This window comes from Leopardus geoffroyi, chromosome C3, assembly GCF_018350155.1.
Source record: "Leopardus geoffroyi isolate Oge1 chromosome C3, O.geoffroyi_Oge1_pat1.0, whole genome shotgun sequence".
In the NCBI taxonomy this organism is placed as follows: domain Eukaryota; kingdom Metazoa; phylum Chordata; class Mammalia; order Carnivora; family Felidae; genus Leopardus; species Leopardus geoffroyi.
The window spans coordinates 42,204,162-42,225,631 of record NC_059338.1 but is presented as its reverse complement, the minus strand read 5'-3'; the positions used below and the strand labels follow the sequence as shown (position 1 = coordinate 42,225,631).

Genomic DNA, 21,470 nt, shown 5'->3' with positions numbered 1-21,470 from the left:
TCGTCAGACATTATTCTGGATGTTTTTGTGAAGACCTTTTTGAATAAGATTAACACTTAAATTGGTGGATTTTGAATAAAGCTGATTACCCTCCACGAGGTGGTTGACCTCATCCAATCAGTTGAAGCCCTTAACAGCACAAACACTGATCTTCCCTGAGCAAGAAAGAATTCTGCCAGTAGACTGCCTTTAGATTTGAGTTGCTATCTTCCCTGAGTCTGAAGCCTGCCAGCCTACCCTGCAGATTTTGGACTTACCATGCCTCCATGATCACATGAGTCAATTCCTTAAAATAAATCTCTCTCTCTCTCTCCCCATATATATATGGAGAAATACACACACACACACACACACACACACACACAGTCTGTTGGCTCTTTCTCTGATGGTTTTCTCTGAAGAAACCTAATACACCATGATATTATCTCCTTCCCATGAACACCTGTACCACTCATTTGTTAGGACAGACTCACAAGATGTTAGTGCTGGAAGGCACTGCCATGACCACATGGTCCCTCCTCATTCCTATAAAGGAGAGGCCACACAAGACCAGTTTCTAGGCTGACCGGCACCTGAGCAGCTGAAAAGGCAAGCTGTGGATATTTTTTCTCCTTTAGAAGGAGCCGCAAAATAGAACTAGACACTGACCATGCTGGTGGTCAAGTTTTATTTGGGGAGGAGCCTGGATTTTAGGGACTTGCTATTTCTTTCCAAGTACCCAGAAGTATACCCGTTGTGTATACACAACTACCTATGCTGGCATATTTCATGTGTTATGTTGCTGTTTTTAGTCCTCAAAGTGTCTACGAAGCCTTTCCTATCCTTGCCTTCCTCCTCCTCTCCCCAGAGAAGTGAACTCTCCTCCAATAGCACACTGCATGTACATAGCACTGTTTGCTCAAGCTTGCCTAGACTCCCAACAACTGATTATAACGAAATGTATGTCGACAATTAGTGGATTTACTAATCCTTCCCCTAACGAGATGCTTCAGTGATTCTGGAAGAAGGGTGTCAGTGCTTTCAAAAAGGCTGTCTTAATATGAGTTCCTCCCTCACCAAGTTTATAGCTACCCAACAGAAGGACAAATATGGTACGCAATTAAAAGAAAAGCAGTTCAGATAACAGCAGGAAGAAAACATACATGCTTAACAATTACTATTAAAACATGCTAGCCAATGGGAAGAGTAGCCATTGAACCGGCTGACATCTAAACCTATTCACAGCATTTACTGGACCAGTGTGTCCCTTCTCAGCTGTACTTTGTGTATGGATCAATGGCATTGCCTGTCTGGCTCAGGTGAACATGACCTGCGCCCTGGGGGTGTCACTGGCCATTGCTGACCATCCCCTCCCTCTGTGCCTTGACAAAGCCACTGACTAGCCTCACAATCCAGACGGATTAGAATGGTCTGGATTGCCGAGGGAGTGGAATACGATATATAAAAAATGTATACACTTTGGAATCAATGGGTGGACTGAAAGGTTAGAGTTAAATTGTCCAAGACTGATTCTCTGCAAAGCTCCATGGGAGCCAGCTATGGCTGGGAGCTTAAGGCACTCCCTCACCTGTGCCATGTCAGACAGACAAGAGGCTCAAACCTTGGACCCCAGGCCTCTGATTGCAGAGGGGCAGGGCTGGTGGTCACCTAACTGTGAATGCTGAGCTGGCAGGATAAAGCTAGAGCCAAGGTTCCACCATGCCATAGCACTGTGTCCCCACCCCCAGTGCACACTAAGGAGGAGTGAGCACTTCCTAAATCATGCAGCTTAAAGTGCCACTCCCTGGAACCCTCCCTGGAGGCTGCGGCTACGCGTTCACTAAATGTTTACCCTGCCCTAGGAGGCCGTGGGTGATGGGGGCCTGCACATCTGCCGATACTCCTGACTCCAGTGTTTTCTCTCAATGAGCACTGCTCCAGGAGGAATTTCCTTTTTTAAAGAACTACTGCTAAGCAACTGATCTTCCTGCTTTGAGACTGGAGCAGAGCCTGTGCTTAAAAGGGCTGCTTTGAGGAATACTGCAGAGTTGTCCATCATCCTGTTTTCTGGAACTCACATTCAGCCTGGGCCAATTTATCCATTAGGCACAGCAGCCACAGTGTCTATGGGCCGGGACACTTCCAGGGACCCATGAAAGTCATTTGTCTTCAAGTCAGAAGAAAACAAACTCTTAAGTCCAAGAAAACATATAATACCTTTTAAACCAGCATGGTCAGAAACTAGAATTTTTAACTTTTTTTTTTATGGAGGAAGGAAGAGAAGGCAAGAGTGCCTAGGACCCCCCAAAAGTCATAATGTGGGTCTGCATTCAGAAGGGGTTCACAGCAGAGATGTGAAGTTCTTCACTAGATCACCCCTGGTGAGGATGGTTCAGGGTCTCCCTGCTTGTCTCAATATGGCTAGGGTGGTCCCCCTGATCCCTGTGCTGGTGACAGTTTTCTGTTGCTGACTATGAGGCACTGGAGCCCCAAACTCTTGCCCCTGAGGATCCCACCTGCACCTGTATGTCTTCAGCCTCTCAGGATCTGAGGAAGGCACCGTGGGACAATCACTCTGGTCATGTGCATGTGGGGTTCCTGGGTCAGCTCCCCAGGGCATTCTTGCCCAGGAACAGGAGGCTCTGCCAGAGAAACAGCATCACCTCTCCTCCCCCAGAAACAAGAGGCACCCGACTAAGCAGAATCCCCCCCCCTCGATATCTGCAGGCACGTATATACACGCGCGCGTGCACGCACACACACACACACACACACACACACACACAGGCAGGATACCCTGGTGGCCAGGCCCACCCAATGCAGGGAGAGGCTCCCCAGGAGACTCGGTACACTGGCCGGCACACGGCAACCCCTCTGTAGGCCCCAGATGGCACTGCCCTGCTATGCTGACAGGGTGTGGGCTACACTTTGGGGGAGGAAGAAGAAAGCCCAGCTTTAAAGGCAGTACATTTCTTTTTTTTTTTTAATTTTTTTTTCAACATTTATTTATTTTTTGGGGGGGACAGAGAGAGACAGAGCATGAACGGGGGAGGGGCAGAGAGAGAGGGAGACACAGAATCGGAAACAGGCTCCAGGCTCTGAGCCATCAGCCCAGAGCCCGACGCGGGGCTCAAACTCACGGACTGCGAGATCGTGACCTGGCTGAAGTCGGACGCTTAACTGACTGCGCCACCCAGGCGCCCCAAAGGCAGTACATTTCTAACCTAATAAGGGAGTCCAGGTGCCATCAGCCGCATCAGTGACCTTAACTTTTCCATACAAGATGGTGAATTGAGTCATGCTGGAATTCATGCCAAAGGTAGAAATAACATTTTTTGTTCTAAAAGGAGAAATGAAGGGGAGTCTGATCACAGAAGGTACTTTCAACTCCACTGCTGAAACCAGAGGCCTCTGCCAGCAGTGCTGGGAACACGCCACACAGGTACGCTGAGGGCTCTGGAGACAACTGCACAGCAAAGACCCTTCTGTAGCAAACCATACCTGCGAAGCTCCTCAAGCTGCCTCAACCATCACCCCTCTCGGAGAGGACCGTCTGGCCCAGTACCTGGAGTGGATATGGCCTCTGTGGGAAGGCCCCTTTCTGGAGGCCCACTTCCTACAGCAACGCTGTGCCACCCACACAATCAATGCAACCTACACAAGCTCTACTGTCTTAACACGGCTGCTGCTGACACAGGATGACAGCTCTCGTGGGTCACCTTCCCAGGTCCTGCATCTTGCTGACGTGTTGTGCCCTCCTGGTGTTAGGAATTCCAATCTAGGTGTGCCTGTCCCCAAAATAGCAAGAGACTGTGTTTCCGGGAGCTGCTCAATTCCTACGCTGATTTGCTTCCAGAAAATGAAGCTACTGATACGTCTTCACCTCCTGGAAAAGCCTGTCTGTCCATGCTTGCCCCGGCCACCTCCAGCCTGGCCGAGGATAAAGAAGGCCTTCTGGAGACTGCTCTGCCCGCCCCCACTCTTCCATCCGTCTTTTACCAAGCTGCTCTTTGGAAGGAGTGATGCCCCTGGGCTGAGGGGCGGGGAGGGTGCGGGGGTGCTCCTGCATCTGACTCGGGCCTGGGGCCTGTGTGGCATCACCATGTTAACTCAGCATGGCTCTCCAGGGTGATTTGACAAGCATAACCTTTAGAAGCATCTGCAGCAAGCCATCTGGCGTTGATTTTTCAGCTGCACCCTCTGAGGATTCACCAGGGCTGCCAAGTCAAAGTAATTCTTTTCTGGACACGGCAGCTGCTAAAGTGGGTCACCTTGCATTTCTATAGCATTTCTATGGCCAGGGGACAGCCTGACAAAAAGGAACATACTTTAAGGTTGGCGACTGGGGTTGTGATGAGCTGCTCGCCTAATCTGGGGAAGAGGAAGTGTCCAAGAGCACATTTACACAGTCACGTCTGTTTTGCAAATAGTCCTGCCAATTTTGAGACTACCCAGCCCAACCTAAGTAACCTACAGAAGGTGGAACAGAGGGCTCTGTGAAAGTGTAAGGCTCTGAGCTCCATATATATGAAGAGAAGAATAGTTAGGATGCTTCAGAGAAGCCATGCCCATTCCTAACTAGTCTCCTCCAACCAGAGTGAGACAAGGCAAAAATGTGGAAAGAAAAGGGTAGTCTTTTTGGCACAGCTTGCCCAGATTTAGGATCGCCTGAGCCCCTCTCATAGGGGGGTCATAATGACACTGAACTCAGAGGCAGGCCTCAGCCCTCTGCTTATGCTGGAGTCATCTCAATGGTGCCATGACAGTCCACGGCCTTCAATGCACAGGCTCAGTGTCTCCCATCAAAGAGCATATGGCCCAGTTCCACTGAGAATCCTCTGTCCCTCCAGTATCACACAGTGATGGAAACCAGCACACCCAGCATGCCCATCATCGTGAAAAAGCACAGGTGCCCTGCTTGGGGCAGGCACAATTTGGCATGGGCTGGCAGCCTCGTGTCAGGTCCACCAGGTGTACCGGCCTTGGGGTGTGCATTCCACGTGCAGGGGGTTCCAGGAGGGGCATGGCACATGGAATGGCAGGCGGGGATGGGGATGGGATGTCACTCCAGGAACAGCCACATATGTGAAGGGCTGGTCTGAATGTCCTTCAACTTGTTCTCTGCCTGCCTCTTCACCCCCAGTGAACTTGCCCTCACCCATGGCTCTAGCATCAGGAAAGCAGGGTAATGCCCAACTCTGCCATTCTGACCTCTTTTCCTCCTCTGCAGATCTTGTATCCAAATGCCTGATGAACATTTCCTCCATTTGGAGGGCAACCTCCTCTAAAGCGTGACCCTGAACTTCATTCCTTGGCTAAGGCCCCACCAAACCTCCAGACACCCAGTCAGAACCCTGGGCTTCCCCTTGGATGCCTTCCCTTCTCACATTTCCTACACCCGGTTAACTAAATGATTACTGGTAAGAGGTAACACTCACATAGTACTCGCTATGCCCCAGACACAGTTCTGAACACCTTACACGTACTGACTCAATATAATCCTCACAACAACCCTGTAAGACTGGCACCATTACAATTCCCATTTTGCAGATGACAAAACTGAGGCACAGAGACTTCCCCAAAGGCACACAGCCAGCAAGTGGCAGAGCCCAAATTCAAACCCAGGGGTCTGGTTCCAGAATCTTAACCACTTTGCTGCTGCCTCAGTAAACCTGCATCCTTCTGGCTCTTGGCAATTCCTTATCTCCACACCCCGCCCTCCCTATCACATCTCACCAGGACCACCATGAAGCCTCCTTACCGCCCAGGCCCCCAGATCCAACACATCCCTGCAGCCAGGACAGCTATACTGAGATGCAAATGTGATGATGCTATCTACCTGCTTAAAATCCTGTAGTGGCTTCTAGCTGTTACTGAAGACATCCAAATCTTTCAGCAAGCCTGGAGGCCTCCATGACCAGCCTGCACTGAGCTTTCTGGCCTTCAAGCCACTCCCTCCCGTCCCGTGAGCACGGTGTTTCTGCTCATGGTGTCTGCCCTGGGATGCTCACCCCGGCCTCCATCATCCGCCCAGGGAAGGTATACATCTCCTCCAAGCTCCAACTTAGAAGCCACGTCCTCTAGAGCCTCTGCTGTCCTTCCCAGGTGGAGGTACGGGTTTCCTGCCCCGCATTCATGTCTATCCTCTCCTACACCACAACTGTATTGACCTGTTTGCCAGTCTCTCTCCCTGGAGACTGTGACATCTGTCCCCCAGGGAGCTCAGATTATGTGTCATTCACCTTCGAATCCTCCATGTTTGACACTGTAGGCCCTCAGTCAAGGTGTGTTGACCGACTAAATGAATTAACTCAAGCGCCTAACATGGGAAACACACACACAGAGGGAGCAGTGAGCAGCAGTACGTTGGCTGGATCCTACCTCTTCTCCCTGCCACAGCCCTCCTAGGCCAGGGCCCCACTCACCGGCTGCCCTGGGCAACGGCGGGCACGATATCATGGCTGGCACGGAGGGGCCGGGTCCTGGCCTTCATGCGGGCACGCTGCAGCAGATGCTTGGCTTCCTCATGCCTGGGGCTCAGCACGGACTCCGGCTTGGGACCAAAGGTCCTACAGGGTGGCACACAGGCCAGAGCAGGCGGGGGAGGGATTAGAAGAAAATAACACGGATTAGAAGAGCTTTAACAGCACTGAGCATGGCGGTGCCAGAAAAAGCCCTGCATGTGCAGCCTTCCTTGTCCAGTTCCCACACAGAGGGCACCGGCCTGGGGTCTGGGCAATGGCCCTGAGTGTCTCTGGACAGGGCCGGGGAGCTAACCCACCTTGGACAGATTATCTGCTCAGGAAGTGGAGACAGAAATCCCAGGAGGATCTAAGAAGGGTAGGGGAATCTCCAGATTATTCTATTGTTCTTTCCCTGCGCAGGCAGCCGGAGTTATCTGGGAGGACGGGGGAAGGGCCCGGCGTGTTGGACTGGGCCTGTGCCCAGCCAGATGGTCTTTACACACATCACCTCCTTCTCTCCTTCTGCTTCTCTCTGCACCCACACGTACCCATGCAAGCCCCCACCGCAGACTCAAGAAGTCAGGCCTCAGCCTGTCACATTCTGCTCCTTTTGGGGGAATGACATTTCTATAAATCCTGGTGCTTGCTTGCCTCAGTCCCAATCCAAACCCGTTAGGCATCGGCTCAGGGCTGAGAGAAATTAAGCTGGACCCACACCAAGTCAGCAAATGGCTCGATTTTCATAATAATAAGGGTCCTCTCCCAGCCCTCCCCACCTACCAGATGTGCGGCCTCCCCAGCCAGTCCAGAGCTGCGGAAAATGACGGTGGCCCTTTTTCAAAGCTGTCTCGCAGACAGTGACATACAGCCAGTGCCAGGTTACAGCAATAACAGCAGCCCCACAACCTCCCGCTGACAAGCCATTTCTCTTCACAGAGCTCCCTCTCCCCAGCCAGGCTGGCCCAGGGCAGGTGCGCTCTGCACTTGACAGATGAGGGTGTTCCGCAGCAGAGAGGAACATTTGGCATGTTGCTCAAGGTCGAACATCAATTGAGAGCAAAGCAGACGATAGCCAGCCCCACTGCTTCCAGTATCCTTCCCACACCCTCTGTCTCCTCCTTCCTCTCCTCCTTGGATCCCAGGGCAGGCTTGAGAATGTTTGCAGCTGGAGTCAGACATGCTCTTTCATGTGACTTTGGCCTCCCCTGTCCTCACTGTCATATATGCAGGGGCTGTCCTTACCAGGGAGGGTCCACAAAAGGCAGGTAGAGGCCTAGCCAGGCATACCTAGATTTCAGACTGTAGCGCCCCAAATCCCTTGTCTTACCCACCCCGTATGTCACCCGGAGAAAGGGGCCTGACAGGGGGAAGGTACCAAGTAGTTTCCTGGATAATGGAGGACAGATGTGAGTGGAAAATGGCATAATTCCGAGGCGTCCTTGGGATATCCTCGGACAAGCTCTGGGCAGTCTAAGGTCCTTTCTTTCTCTTTCTGTTTCTCTTTTCTTTCCCTTTGCCTTCCCTTCTTTTCTTTCTTGATCATTATTTGCACCTAACCTTTCTTTGGGGCCCAAGGGGGGGAAAGAGCTGCCAGAATAAAGGCACCATCTGTGCCCATGAACCCTGGCAGGGCCCAGGCACAGTTCTGGAACCAGGAGGGTTTACTGGAGTGACGTGAAAGCGAATCTCCAGGCCTGCAGCCCTGTGGAGCCTCCTTTGGCAGGAGAGGCCTTGCTGTGCACAGCTTCCCAAGCAGGCAGCTCCTCCGACACACGGCTGCGAGCAGCTGTGCTCCCTGGGGCTCCTGCTCCAACAGCAGAGATAATGAGGTTACCAGCCCGAGAGACGCCCCTGCAGCCGCGGGCCTCTGGCTGTCTGCCCGCACACTTGGAGCCTTCCGGTGACAGCTGTGCTTCCCCGGCTGTCTGAGGGCATTTGTCACAAGACCTGGTGGGCAGGCAGGAGGGCCCCCAGGCAGCTGGCCAGATGCTGCCAGGATTGGCCTTGCCCCCAGGTTTTTAAGCCATTTTCCAGCTTTGCTGTTTCTTTTTTACTCCCTCTACTTGGAGCTGTTAATTCTTTCTTTCTTTCTTTTTTTTTTTTTTTCCATCAGCTGCCCTGCTTTGGTTCCTGGCAGACAAAGCTACTTTCTCCACTGATTAGAAAAGCAAGGCTCCTGAAGGCATCCATGCAGTAACAAGCTGAGCAGGGAGGGGAGTGGCAGCCACCTTCACAGATGGCAGTCAAGGTCAGCAGGGTAGGAACTCCTGGCCCTGACCAGCCCTGTGGAGGGGAGAGCAGTCTTCTCCCAGGAGGCGGGGGCAGGCAGCCGCGGTGTTGTGGGATGCGGAGCCTTTCCCAGCCAGACTGCCCACCTCCCCCGCCCCCCCCGCCCCCATCCATCACTGCATCCTGCTGGTCCGCCCAAGGGGCGCCAGCCCTGCCAGGCACACAGGTTCAGACTCTTCCACCTGAGGGAGGCTTTCCAGTCTAATCTGGCCCTGGCCTCTGCCAAGGGCACACAGCCCTCGAGCCAACCCCTTCCCATCATGGACTATACCCCACAATCTCAGCTCCCACAACTGTGAAAATTTCCTGGAAGGGCTGGGGCAGACAGTGCAGGGCTAGATTAAAGCAACTCCATCTCAGAATAACAGCTTTTGCTACCCTCTGGAAAACCTGCATGTCTGAGACTCATTCGTTCAGCAGGCAGGGCATGGGGATAAAGTGGCTGAGTGCTTTTCTCTCCTGGGCTTTAGTCTCCCCATCTGTAAAGAGCGGGAGTTGGATATGGGAGTAGACTCACACCTGCTACCTGTGAGTCTGGGTCTGCCCAGGTAGTCCGGTGCACCACAAGGCTGGGGGAGGGATTTTGAGGTCCTCTCCCCGGGGGGATCCACACCACAGATGTTTGGCCACCAAGGAGCAGCAACACCTACCAGAAACTAATTTGGGGAGACGACCGTTGTTCCACATAAGGATTCTGGCCCTTCCCTCTGCCCCTCCAACCACCAGTGTCCCAAGCTGATTTCAAGGACTCGGGCAGCATGCACCGCACCCCCCCCCCCCCCATCTGGCTTGTTCATCTAAGCCAGTTTCCTGGTGGAGAGATACAGGCTTAGCTCCAACCTCAGCTCCCCTCAGGGCCAGACAGGTCGAGGTCTCAAGTCAGGACAGACGCCATTCCTCTCCTAGCCAAGGAGGAAGGGGTGGTCAACAGGACAGACTGGCCTCTTTCTGCAGCCATCATAATCCTGGATTAAAATAATAAGCTCCAGCAAGTCCGGGTCTAACGCTTTCATCTCAAGAACATGAATTAGGGAAATAATTTGGACTCTAAAGAGATCTGATATTTCCCAGATTCCAGGATGCAGTGGGGTAGAGGGGAAATGTATAGCGTACAGAACACATATAAGTCTTTTCCCCCACCATTTTTTCCACCTCTGTATATCATAAAGCCTCTAGATGACCAAGGATCGAGCTCTCCTGCTGTTATACCGTGTAGTTTCCCAAGGGAGGGGAAGAGAAAAGATGCGCCTGAAACTGATTCCTGGCTGCATGTGCCATGAGGGCAGGATGGTACCCTGGGTGCACGATCACAGCCACCTTCTTCCCATGGCTGAAGGACACTGACAGGCTGCAGCCACAGTGCTGGTTAAAGCATGGTTCTGGGGCAGCCTAACCAGGTTCTCATTCTGGGCTGTCCCCTCACGAGCCATGTCACCCTGGCAGGTTACTTTGGGGTTAAGCCTCAGTTTCCTCATCTGCTAACTAAGGGCTCAGCTGATAAGTGAGCTTGAGCTCCTTAAAAGAGCTAATCACAGAGTCGGGCACTGGGTAAGAGTCAACCAAGGCCAGCAATCACTATTACCACTGCTGTGATTATTAGTAGTATTATTTTAAGTTACTCTCGCCCCCTTATGCACAAAGGATGGAATCCCTAAACATGAACTGGAATCCCTGCCGAAGAGCTCACCTTGTCATGGTCTGCAAGGGGAAGGTATGTTTGGAAGGGAAGCCATCTTGAGGCTAGAGAAGCCTTGGTGGTTTTGCTCCAGACAGCCTCTGACAGGGCTTCACAGAAGAGGCACCTTCCATAGAATGGGAGCCAGAGGAGACTGGTAGCAGAGGGAAGCTGCTGACAGATAATAAACAGGTGCTTATTCTCTTCTCAACAGGGAAGAGGAGCGGGCTCCTTCAGAATGGCTGCTGTAGGATACTCCTGCCTCGCTTAACACCTTTGAAAGGATCTGGGTGGAGGCTCCCAGAGCTTTCTTAAGATGCCAACTTCTTATCCGGGGATAGTAGAGTGGCTGGCTTTGCCACTCTTCTTGAAGGCTTCTTGAAGAAGGCTAACAAACTCCCTATGGGGCTGCCCTTCTGGTCAGCACCGCCTGGCCTCACTGCGTGGAGGCAGGTGTCCGAAACACCCCCACATAGTGGGAAGAGTGGCCGGCTCAACTCTGGAGGCCAGGAAGGAGGGTTTCCTCTTGTTGAATTTCAGACCACCCCCCACAGATGGTCTAGGGTAAAGTAATTTTCTACAGCCTCTGTTTTCACAAAGATTGGGACCATAATGAGAATGTGTGGCGTGTATGTGAGTGAGGTAATGGCGTGGCAGAAAGCTCCAGGTGGCACCCGCTGTGCATTAGGGTTTCAGTGTTAGTGTCCTTCCTTCTCCACCCAGGACTTAAGAGCACTAGGTGAGCAGGAGCACAGTAAGCATTTGAAAACACTGGTGGGTGGTTTAATTTTTCTTTTTAGTTTTATTCTTGGTAGGCTTGAGATTGCTAAGGGGGCTTTCCTCCAGTTTTCCTTCGTGTCTGTATATCTTTTATTTTTTAATTTTTTTAATCCTTATTTAATATTGAAAGAGACAGACAGACAAAGTATGAATGGGGGAGGAGCAGAGGGAGACACAGAATCCAAAGCAGGCTTCAAGCTCTGAGCTGTCAGCACAGAGCCCAACATAGGGCTCGAACCCACAAACCACGAGATCATGACTTGAGCCAAAGTCAGGCACTTAACCAACTGAGCCACCCAGGTGCCCCCATGTCTGTATATCTGGGTAGGCAGGATGGCGGGTGGCTGGGGATATGCAGGACAGGTTGGCTCTGCCAGCTTTCATTAACCCCTTGTTCTGCGGTGTCCTCAGGTACACCTATAGCCCTGAGCATCCTGGGGATGTGCAAGAGTGGCTCTTCTCGCATGCTCACCCCCAGGACTCTTCACGTACCTCCTAATCCTAGGGGCCCAGAAGATCCAGAACTGGACTGGTAAGCCAGAGTGATCTCCAACTCTCTCACCAGCTCTGTAGCATGGGCACTAGGCCACAGGGGACAGCAACGGTCCTGCACTGTCAGAAGACGCTGTGGTCTTAACCACAGAGGGAGTGGGTGTGGCAGGAGGAAGATGGTTAATGTCTCTCGTTTTTTACTGCCCTACTTAAAATCTAAATTCCAAAGCTCTCCACTTATGGAGAGCCAGCTTCCCCACCCTGTATCCCGATAGTACCCACGCATTCCACCTCACCCTTCTCCCAAGCATTCCTGTAGGTCCTACCCACTGGGAGTGTCCTCTCCTGTTTCCATCCAGATCCTATCAAGCCCACCTACACTCATGCATATGTGCTTCTGCCAAGAAACCTGTTCTGTGCAGCTACTTGGCCGGTACCGGGTCCCGGAGATAAGGGTACCGGGTCCCGGAGATAAGACCGGCACGGTTTTTGCCCCCAAGGAGCTCCAGGAGGAGACCCACCAGCAACATCTACGGCCAACGCTGAGGCAGGCAGAGAAGGCAGTGAGCACAACAACGGGCAATTCCCTCTGAAATTATACACAGGGGTCGGTTCACAGGAGACTCTCCAAAAGTGTTAGTGAATACATTAACTTCTAAAAAGCTGGCAATATTCTCGCAGCTGTGGGTCTGACCACTAGAGCCACAGGCACGGCCTCTGAAATTCTCGGGGGCTCCCTGCCTGCCTCACTTTAAACTGGAGTCTCACAAACTGCTTTGGGCGGGGAGTTTTGACCTCTAGCAATCCCAACAGGGGCCTGAACACTGGGACCCACCAGAGTGTGAGCTGCTGCAGGCTGGCACTCTGCCCTCTCTTTTCATGAAGAGGCGTGGGAACTGGAGACTGGGCTTCCCCTGAGCCTCAGCTTCTGAAGTGGGCACGATTCTACCACAGGGATGGGGTTGGGGAGGGGGGGGAGTTGGAATCAACAGCCTAGGGAATCCTCTGAGTTTCCTTCATCATCAGAGCACAAATAAAACACAGCCCCAGGGACTCTCTCCTCTCCATTTCCCCCTCCCAGCAGAGTGGTAATTAAAGCCCTGCAGACACCCTTGAGGACCTGGGGCACTGATCGCGCACACAGAAGGTCCTGATTTGAGCCGGAGCAGCCTCAAGAGGGCGCCCTGGCACCCTGGCACCTCTGGCTTCACACAGGTTTTGCACACGCTGGGATCCCATGCTTCACTTGAGATCCTGAGGCAATCTGTAATCCTGATCTGCTCTCTCCGAGCCTCAAGATAGGGAAAAGGCTGAGCTGGTCGTGGCTATTTTACGTTGTGGGGATGGGATGCTCGCGGGCTGCGAAGAATGGAAGAGGGCAGGGCCAGGCCTGGGCAGAGCACACGCTTCACTGTCCTCCCCACTCCTGTCTCTGACAAGCCCAGTTCCCAGTTGGCCCGTGAACAGGTGGCTGACAGCACTGGCCCCCGTTTGCCCTCTCTGAAGTGCTTACCGCCCCCCTCCTCTCCCCAAATTCCCACTTCCCAAATCATCTCAACAGTGGCTTGGAAGAAACAAGATTGGCCTGTGGAGCCCATCACCTCCCCTTCTTTGCCTATCCCTGAGAACACCTGGCCAGCGCTGGGGGAGGCAGAAGACCCCCACTCAAGGAGTGGCCTGTGGGGCGCAGACAGGACAGCTGTGGCAGTGTGGGAAGAGGGTTAGAGCGCAGGTTTCGGCACCAAGCAGCCCTGCATTCCCATACTTCATAGCTGTATGACCCTGGGCAAGTCATTTAATCTCTCCCCAGAGGGGCCTCTTTGTGAGCGAAGCAGGAACAATCCATACAGCTAGTTATGAGGATAAAGTGAGAATGTGGTGAGCACTTAGCCCAGGCCCTGGCACACAACAAGAGCTGTGGTCCTCAACAACACGTTGTCCTCCTCCCTCGCATGGTCCTCTGGAGGGAAGGACTGGCCACTGGGATGTTCCAGCTCTCTAGGACAGGACCTTCTCTTGCCCCTCAAGAGGCAACACTGGGGGCAACACTGGGGTCAGGGGATGGAGGTCAGCATTTGGCCCTCAGCATGCAGGGTCCCAGCGCACTTCTGATGTTCCCACGGCATCACAGGTACCTCACCTCCAAGGCCGACTCTCCCCGTGACCACCCCCCTCAACAGGCTGGCCACACATCCCCACCCCTGACCATCAGACAGTGACGACTGTCTTAGGCTCTGCAGTAACCAGCATTTCGTGAGCTTCTGGTCTTATCACCTTGCAAAGCAGTAACAATTGTAGACAATTATAATCAAATACACATTGGATTAATGTGTATTTTATAATTAAATACACTTTGGGTTAATTCCATCAAATGGTTACTTGATGCAATACTGAACGGCACTGATGCTAACCTGAGTGTGAAGCAGGACCATTTATGCCTCCAACCCTCAGAGGAGAGGACTCACTGCCCGAGCACGTCCTGACCCCTTAAGGATGGCCATCTTTTTTTTTTTAATTTTTTTTTTCAACGTTTATTTATTTTTGGGACAGAGAGAGACAGAGCATGAACAGGGGAGGGGCAGAGAGAGAGGGAGACACAGAATCGGAAACAGGCTCCAGGCTCTGAGCCATCAGCCCAGAGCCTGACACGGGGCTCGAACTCACGGACCACGAGATCGTGACCTGGCTGAAGTCGGACGCTTAACCGACTGCGCCACCCAGGCGCCCCAAGGATGGCCATCTTGATGCCCAGCCATAGCTTCAGAACACCCCACTGCCCAGGGTCCTAAGCCTCTCAGTACAGACGCGAAATCCCCAGGACACTGGTCCCATGTGGTGCTCCTGGACTGCAGAGTGGAGAGTAGCATGCCTTACTTCGGAAGTCTCTTGGGGAGGTTAGCTATACAGAAATGGCATCAGTAAATCCACCCCCGTCAGGGGACAGATGGAGCCTGCCGTGTCTTAGGGACCACCTTCATATCTGCCAGGAGACTCAGTAATAGAACCAAATGAGGAGCCCTGTCCGAGGGGGCCTCAACACATGGCCGACCTTTCTCTCATCCTTGAACTAGACATGTTCCCTGGCCCTTCAGCTTGGGGGTCTACTCAGCAGGGGCCTGACTGTAGATTGCCAATAGAGGTCAGTGGGGCACTCTGACCTTCCAAACAAACCAGAGGATGGAGTTTTCCCCATGCCAACTCTACGCCCAGATATATGCTGGGCACAGTCTGAAAGCTCACTCACACAACTTCTCTCCACACACCCATACCTGCCCAGCAGATACCTACATATCACACAGTACACATATATGCACACATCCATGTATCCTGCACCTGCACACATACACTCGACCTGAACCCTAAAATGCTGCAGGTGTCCTGGCAGTTTAAACCACAGTCTAGAAATCGCCATCCTGAGGATTATACACAAATGACATCTCCTCACGGTGCTGGGGGGAGAATACCTTCCTTTGCTATGGTTGAGGTTCTCCTCCTTTAAAACAGGTATTTTCGTCACTTATTATCCAACATGCAAGTTGGGAGCTTTGGCTTCTCCCTTCAAGAGAGAGGTCCGGACAAAGCCCCCAGTGGCAGCACCTTGCAGCTGGGCCTCTCTCCCAGCCCGGGAAGAAAGGGTGTGAGGGGTGGGGGGCAGAAGCAGCCACAGGAAGAGGACGCACCACCTTTGCCTGCCTCAGCTGCCTTCTCTGCGGGCTCTCCGAGGAAGTAGGAGGGAGAGGGAGGAGGACAGGGTGTCGCTGAGGACCACAGTCCTTTCTGCAGTCACAACCCTCCATGCTGTGGCCGGGTTACGGGGAGACCTGAGGAGAGGCAGAAGACAGTGGCCGTGGAGGCGGAAGAAGAGAACCCTAGCAGAGCGGAGTCAACTATGATTCCAAGTCATAGATAGTGAGGGACGAAGGAGCCAGACAGCCCCCTGTCCACCAGGCCCTTGGCCAAGGCCACTGCAAAGGCCAGTAGCCAAGCAGGAGCTGGGTCGCCTGAATCTGGGGAGTCCTCAATTTGTAAAGGCAGGGCCAAGGGGGACCCCTCCACATTTTCTGGAGGGCAGGTCAGATGAAGTGGAATTTATGTATGGAATGGCCTGGTGATGAAGAAGTAACAATTCCGACCTCTGACCTCCACAGAAACCATGAGACCCTCAACAAGTGACGACACTGCACAGCCGGAGAAATGGAGCCTCTCCGGCACCTGGCGTTCTGGAGCCAAGAGCTCGGCAAAGACTGAGGCCGAGGCCAACCTCTGAGTGGGTGCCGGAGAGAGCCGCTCACCCCAACTGAGCGCACGTCCTGCAGGGTCAGGACACTACCCATGTCAGAAAGTGGCCCCACTGCTCCAACCACCCTGGTGTGCCAGGTCCCCGAGACACTGGTGGAGGGGCTGGAGCAAAGTCTGTGGGATGTCACAGGAGAGACTGGAGGAGGTGAAATCCTTTACAGGAGCCGGCACCCACCCCGGATGGGAAAGGGACCGTGGGGTGAAAGCTCTGCATTTGTGTACCCTCCCTAAGGATTTTCAAAACTCTTCTCTCATTTTAGCCTCACGACAGTCCTGGGAAGTCAACCAGACAGATACTATTTGGGCCACTTTAAAGATAAAGAGACAGAGCCCAGAACAGGGGATATGACCCAGGGAGGCAGAGCAGGTTGCTGGTATACTCATGGCACTGTGCCCTGCGCCCAGCAGTTTTGCTCAAGCGGCAGCCAGGCACCAGTGGGCGCTGGGGGTGACTGGCACATTCTATGGGGTCTCACATAGGAGGATCCCCAGCGGCCCACTGTGCACTGGTCTGCTGGTGTGGGATCTGCCTGCCTCTTGCTTTCTCGAGGTCTCCCACTCTCCCGGTGCTGGGTAAGCGAGGGGACCACAGCAAGGAGGCCAGGAGAGGAGGTGCGCACCCTGGGCTCTTACCTGTTCTGGTCTGAGTCCTGCAGGGAGATGCCCGAGTCCCAGTCCACGTCCCCGGGTGGTCGTTCTAGGAGGTAGAACAGAAGCAGAGATCAGGGCAGAGCCAGAAACTGGGCTCTCAGGGGCCACTCAATGAACATGGAGAAGACAGTCTTCTTCACAAGCAGTTTGCTCCCCAGATAAATTCAACTCTACTCTGTGTCTCAGCCTAAGAAGTGGAGGCACGGCCTGTCACGGTGACAGCTGGCGGGCACTGCCATGGGCCCAGGGGACCGTGTGGATCCTGTCAGGCGTGGGGTGAGGAATGGACTTTGGGGTGGGAGGAAGGACGTGAAAGAAGGAGCTCTCGGACCTGAACACTTCACATCCCACTGCCCGAGTACGGCCCACCTAATAGAACACCTGACCTGTTTGTGGGTAGGGTTTCCCCCAGGAGGCAAAGAGGTCCCCTGGGAGCTGAGGGCAAGTCAGCGGAGGGAGGTGCAAAATCCCACTCCAGAAGGACCACAAGAGAGAACGAAAGGGAAGAAATCACGGTAGCCTGCACACCAAGCAGAGGGTGGCCTCCAGTTGGTCTGGAGGTCATGGGGTCTTCAGCAGACAGGTCGAGAATCTATGTCAGAGCCAGAATAAAAGGACTTCTTGATGAATTAGGTGACAGGCAGCTGTGCTCTTCTCCCCTTCCCGCCCCACCCCTCCGCAGGTGCCCTCTTCCCCCTTGTCCCCTCCTGGACTCCCTCCTTCTGCCCCCACCACCCAGACCTACAGAGTGAGCCTCACCTGGTATACCTCTGTCCCGGGATGGAGTCCAGGCTGAGATTTCCACCTTGGCGGGGCCTTGCCCCCCAACACTGAGCATCTCCTGCAGCAGAAGGCGGTTCCTCTCCACCCGGTCAGACAGGGACAAGGCACTGCCCCCAGTGCCCAGAGCCCCCAGGTCTCCAGCTTGCCAGAGCCCCCCGAGCAGGGCTGGCCTGGGGACAAAGTCTTCCTCGGAGGTCAGAGACAAGCTGTCCAGGTCTCCACCTGTAACTAGACCATCCTGAAGGGCATGTGACCTTCCTTTTCTCAGGTGGGGCACATGGGTGATTTTGTTACAAGGACCAGGGCCCCCAGGCCGGCCCGGAGTGACTCTGTGGATAGGGCTCTCTGGCAAAGAGCCAGGCCCTGGCAGCAGGCTCCTCTCATTGTCCGGCAATGCCCACACTGCTTCTGGAGGCCATGGGCTCTTCCCGTTCCAGCACTCAAGCCCAGGAGAAGGCGGCCTGGGTGGTCTGGGAACCTCCTTCCTGGCAGGTTCACTCTTGTTGACAACACTGTCCAGCTGCGCATCAGTCAGGTTCTGAGCAGGGAGGACCACCTCAGCATCCGGCAAGGAAGACCCCTCTGACAGAGTCCCAGCTCCACCCACCCTGACTCGCCTGCATTTGGATTTCTTAGATGGCCTCTCCTGAGAAGTGAGGCAGGGGCTCACCCCCTGTTTGCCTGCTGTCATCTTTTCCTTCAAGGCCCTCACCTTGGACTCCAGCACAGAGGGACCTTGGCGGTGTATCCCCAGTGCACCGGGGTGCTGGGGGACCATCAGGTTGGGTGTTCTGTCTTCCAGAGAGCAGGACCAGGGTCCTGGGAGGTGTCCATTATCCAGCCGTGGCTCAGGGCCACTTCTCTCCACACCTGAGGTCATCTCCATGGAGCTGGCTGTTCCGCTCCCTGTTTTGGTCCCTCTGGAAAAGAAAACAGACAAAGCTCCTGAGACCCAGCATATGGCTAGTAGCTCCAACACCCTCCTGGGTCCCCAGAGTGCCTTGGTTTTGAGCTCTGTCCAGATGAGAAAAACGTGGGGACAGAGCTTTGAAAAGTATAAATCATTGGATGGGACAAACAAGTTACTATTGAGTTTTTTCTTCCAAGTCTGAGGAGCGTTCTAGTTTTTCTACCCCCATTTTACAGATGGAGCACAATGAAGCTTCAAACAACAGCCAACTGTGGACCGGAGTGAAAACAGGGGCCAGATTTCCCAATCCCTGGCCTCTTGCTTTGCTGACAAGTGACCTCAGAGGATGTCAACCTCTGCTAATAGCGGACACGCTCTTCCCTTTTTAAGGGAAGCCAGTGCAGATGAGGGGCTTCAGGAAGATACCCCACAGGATCTGACTCTCTGGTTCAAGGTGCCCACCTGTGTACAAGCCACAGGACTGCAGCATGGGGCTGAGCTCAGAGGGTGGCCACGATTAGTCGCCGACTCCTGTCCACATGTGCTGTGTACCAGGCAGGCCTGCGAGGGCTTTCAGACACTCTCAAATAATCCTCACACACTCTGCCAGGATGGGATTATCTTCCTCATTTTCACAGACAGGGAAACTGAGGCACACAGAGATTCGGTCACGCAGGCGGAGGCCGGGTTTGCAACGCAAAGCTTCTCCTTCCAAGGCCAGGGCTTTTTCAAAGCACTCAGTGATCAAGTGATCACTTACCCCCCACTCCCCTCATTCTGTACAGGAGAATATCCAGACTGGAGGGGTTAAGTGACTTGCCAGAATCACAACACTCCTTGGTGGCATGGTTGATGTCATAGTCTTCACAGGGAATGAAAATGAGCACAGGATTTTATTCACCAAGTGGTTCAGTGCACACATACGTGCCACGACGTGTTAATATCCACCCGCTCTCTGGGAAAATGCTCTGAAACACCATACGTTTATATATGTCTCACTTGAAGTAAACGGCTTGTGTAGAAAAATCCATATTTACTTAAGTTACAAATTAGGAGTTAATTTTTCACTTCAAAAAAAGTTCATCACAGAATTCCCCGAAATAGTCGTTTACGACCAATCGACTTAAACATGTTGCAGGAATGTACACACTTCATAAAGCAAAGGACACTGTGCAAATGTCACATCAGCCTTACGCCGGGGAAGCGCAAGGGGTATCGTCAGGCGGGCGAGATCATTTCCTCCACCGGTTGATCTAGAAGTTACCAACTTTCTCCTGCAGCCCGGCCGCCGAATCCTCTCTTGTAAAGTTCAGTTCAGAAAACAGGGGGTTCGAGGCAATCCCAGCCAGGGGAAAAGCACTTCTGACGGGGAGCCTCTGGCACCGCGCCCCCGGAGAACCCGTGTCCTCCAACGGGGGCTCCCCGGGGCGCGGGCAGCCTTCCGGGGAGGCGCCGGCTCTCGCCCCCACAGGCTGAAGCGGGAAGGACTCTCCGCGCCCTCCCCCGCGCCCCTGCTCGCACCATCCCCCCCCCCACCCTCCCCCACCCCTCCGCCCCGGCCCGCCCGGCGCCTCGCTCCCGCGTACTCACTGGGGGCCGCCGCCCGCCGGCTGGGCCGCCGCCGCCTCCGGCACCCCCTCCATCCCGCGGCGCGGCCCTGCTCCGGCCCTCTGCCCTCCGGCCCCGCCGTGCGGTGTGGGGTGCGGGCCGCCGCCTGCCTGCGGGGTCCGAGGGCCAAGCGGGCGCGGCCCGGGCTGGAAGGAAGCGGCATGGGCTGCCAGGTCCCGGCTCTGCCCGCGCGGAGAGAGGCCGAGCCGGGCGCGCCCCGGGCCGGGAGCGGAGAGAGGGAGCGCGGAGGGCAGAAAGGCGGGGCGGCGGAAGGGGCTGGAGGAGCGGGACCGGGCCCCCACCCAGGCCTCCGCCGCCCTCCGCTCGCCTCCTTCTCGCGACCGCGGCGGCGGGGCGTCCCAAGGGCGGGAGGACGAGCGGGGCCCGGGCGCCGGGGGACCGACCGCTTGGCGCGGGGCCGGGCCAGGCTTCGGGGCGTGCGCAGCGGGGGACGCGGCTCCACGCGGGCGAGGGCCAGGAAGACCCCGCGTTCCTCCCCGGCTCCCCGGGGAAGCGTGCAACTCCACACCCGGGGCTTGGGGAGCAGGCTCGGCTGTCCCGGGGGAAGCTAAGGAATGCCCTTTGTTTAGACAACTTTTCCCGAGGTCTCGGTCCGCCCTCCCCGAGGTGCCCTTTCCAGACGCTCGCGGGTACCCGGAGTGGAGGCGGGCTCCCTCATCCTGCCCGGTAAGGGGGAGAGCCTGGTCCCTGCGTTGCCAGCCCCTGGGATAGGGATCGGTTCTCAGAGTCCTGGGGACTCTTGAAGAGACCGGGTCACTTCTTCCACACCCGGGAGCAAGTAGCAGCCAAGGGCTTTACCTGCAGCTGTGACCCAAACCAACGGGGCTTTCTTTCTCTTTCCACCCAGAGGGAGGTAACAGAATCTCACCTGTTACCAAACATTTCTACACAAAGGACGGGAAACAGCAAAAGAGTTAGGACCCAGGAGATTTCCAGAAATCTCTACAAAGGCAAAGTGCTCATCCTTCTTCGCTTCAGATGACAAGCTTCTCACTCAAAATGGTTTGCTTTCCTGTTTGTACCTTGCTCACTACCGTCACCATCCAGATGACAGGCACGGGCACAATGCGGGGGGTGGGGGGTGGAGGGGGCGCAGGAAGGATGGTTTCCAGAGGAGGCCTGGCTCTGGAGTGAGCAGGACTTATCCTGCAGCAGGTGGGGGCATCCGGGCACAAGCCCCCAGGCCTGAGAGCAGCTGTTTGGGGAACTGTGCTAGATTGGCCTTGGGCTACTTTAGGAACCCAAGGGATTATCTAGGGCAAACCCTCTGTGTTACAGAACACACGCAAGCTCAAACAGCTCTCCACTGTCAGGTGTCCAAAGCCTGGGACCAAAGCTCTTGCATTGCCTCTGTCTCCATTATTCCCAGAGCAATCAGTTCCTCCAATAGGGCACTTTGTGCTGTTGATTAATCCTGATCACTTCATAATACGGTTATGTGCCGTCTATGGAGGGTGTACAGAGCATCCTTTCTACAGCTTAGGAAACTGAGTGAGGTGATCTCGCCAGGATCACAGAG

The 21,470-nt window shown here is 54.4% G+C and overlaps 1 protein-coding gene across 3 annotated transcripts in view; it reads right to left on the bottom strand.

Annotated features, from left to right (window-relative positions):
- The window catches only part of KIAA1614 (KIAA1614 ortholog), a 42,579-nt gene extending 22,150 nt beyond the window's left edge, over positions 1-20,429 (bottom strand). Inside the window, exons 1-4 of one of the 3 annotated variants that reach the window (XM_045452571.1) lie at positions 19,913-20,429; positions 17,389-18,332; positions 16,612-16,675; positions 6,405-6,548 (exon numbers count right to left, since the gene is read on the bottom strand). In XM_045452571.1, coding sequence (XP_045308527.1) covers positions 6,405-6,548; positions 16,612-16,675; positions 17,389-18,332; positions 19,913-19,965 — 1,205 coding nt within the window. In that variant the 5' untranslated portion in view covers positions 19,966-20,429. The remainder of the gene's footprint in view (positions 1-6,404; positions 6,549-16,611; positions 16,676-17,388; positions 18,333-19,912) is intronic. The other 2 variants (XM_045452570.1, XM_045452569.1) reach the window with 2 other exon arrangements.
- Positions 20,430-21,470: the final 1,041 nt, after the last annotated feature.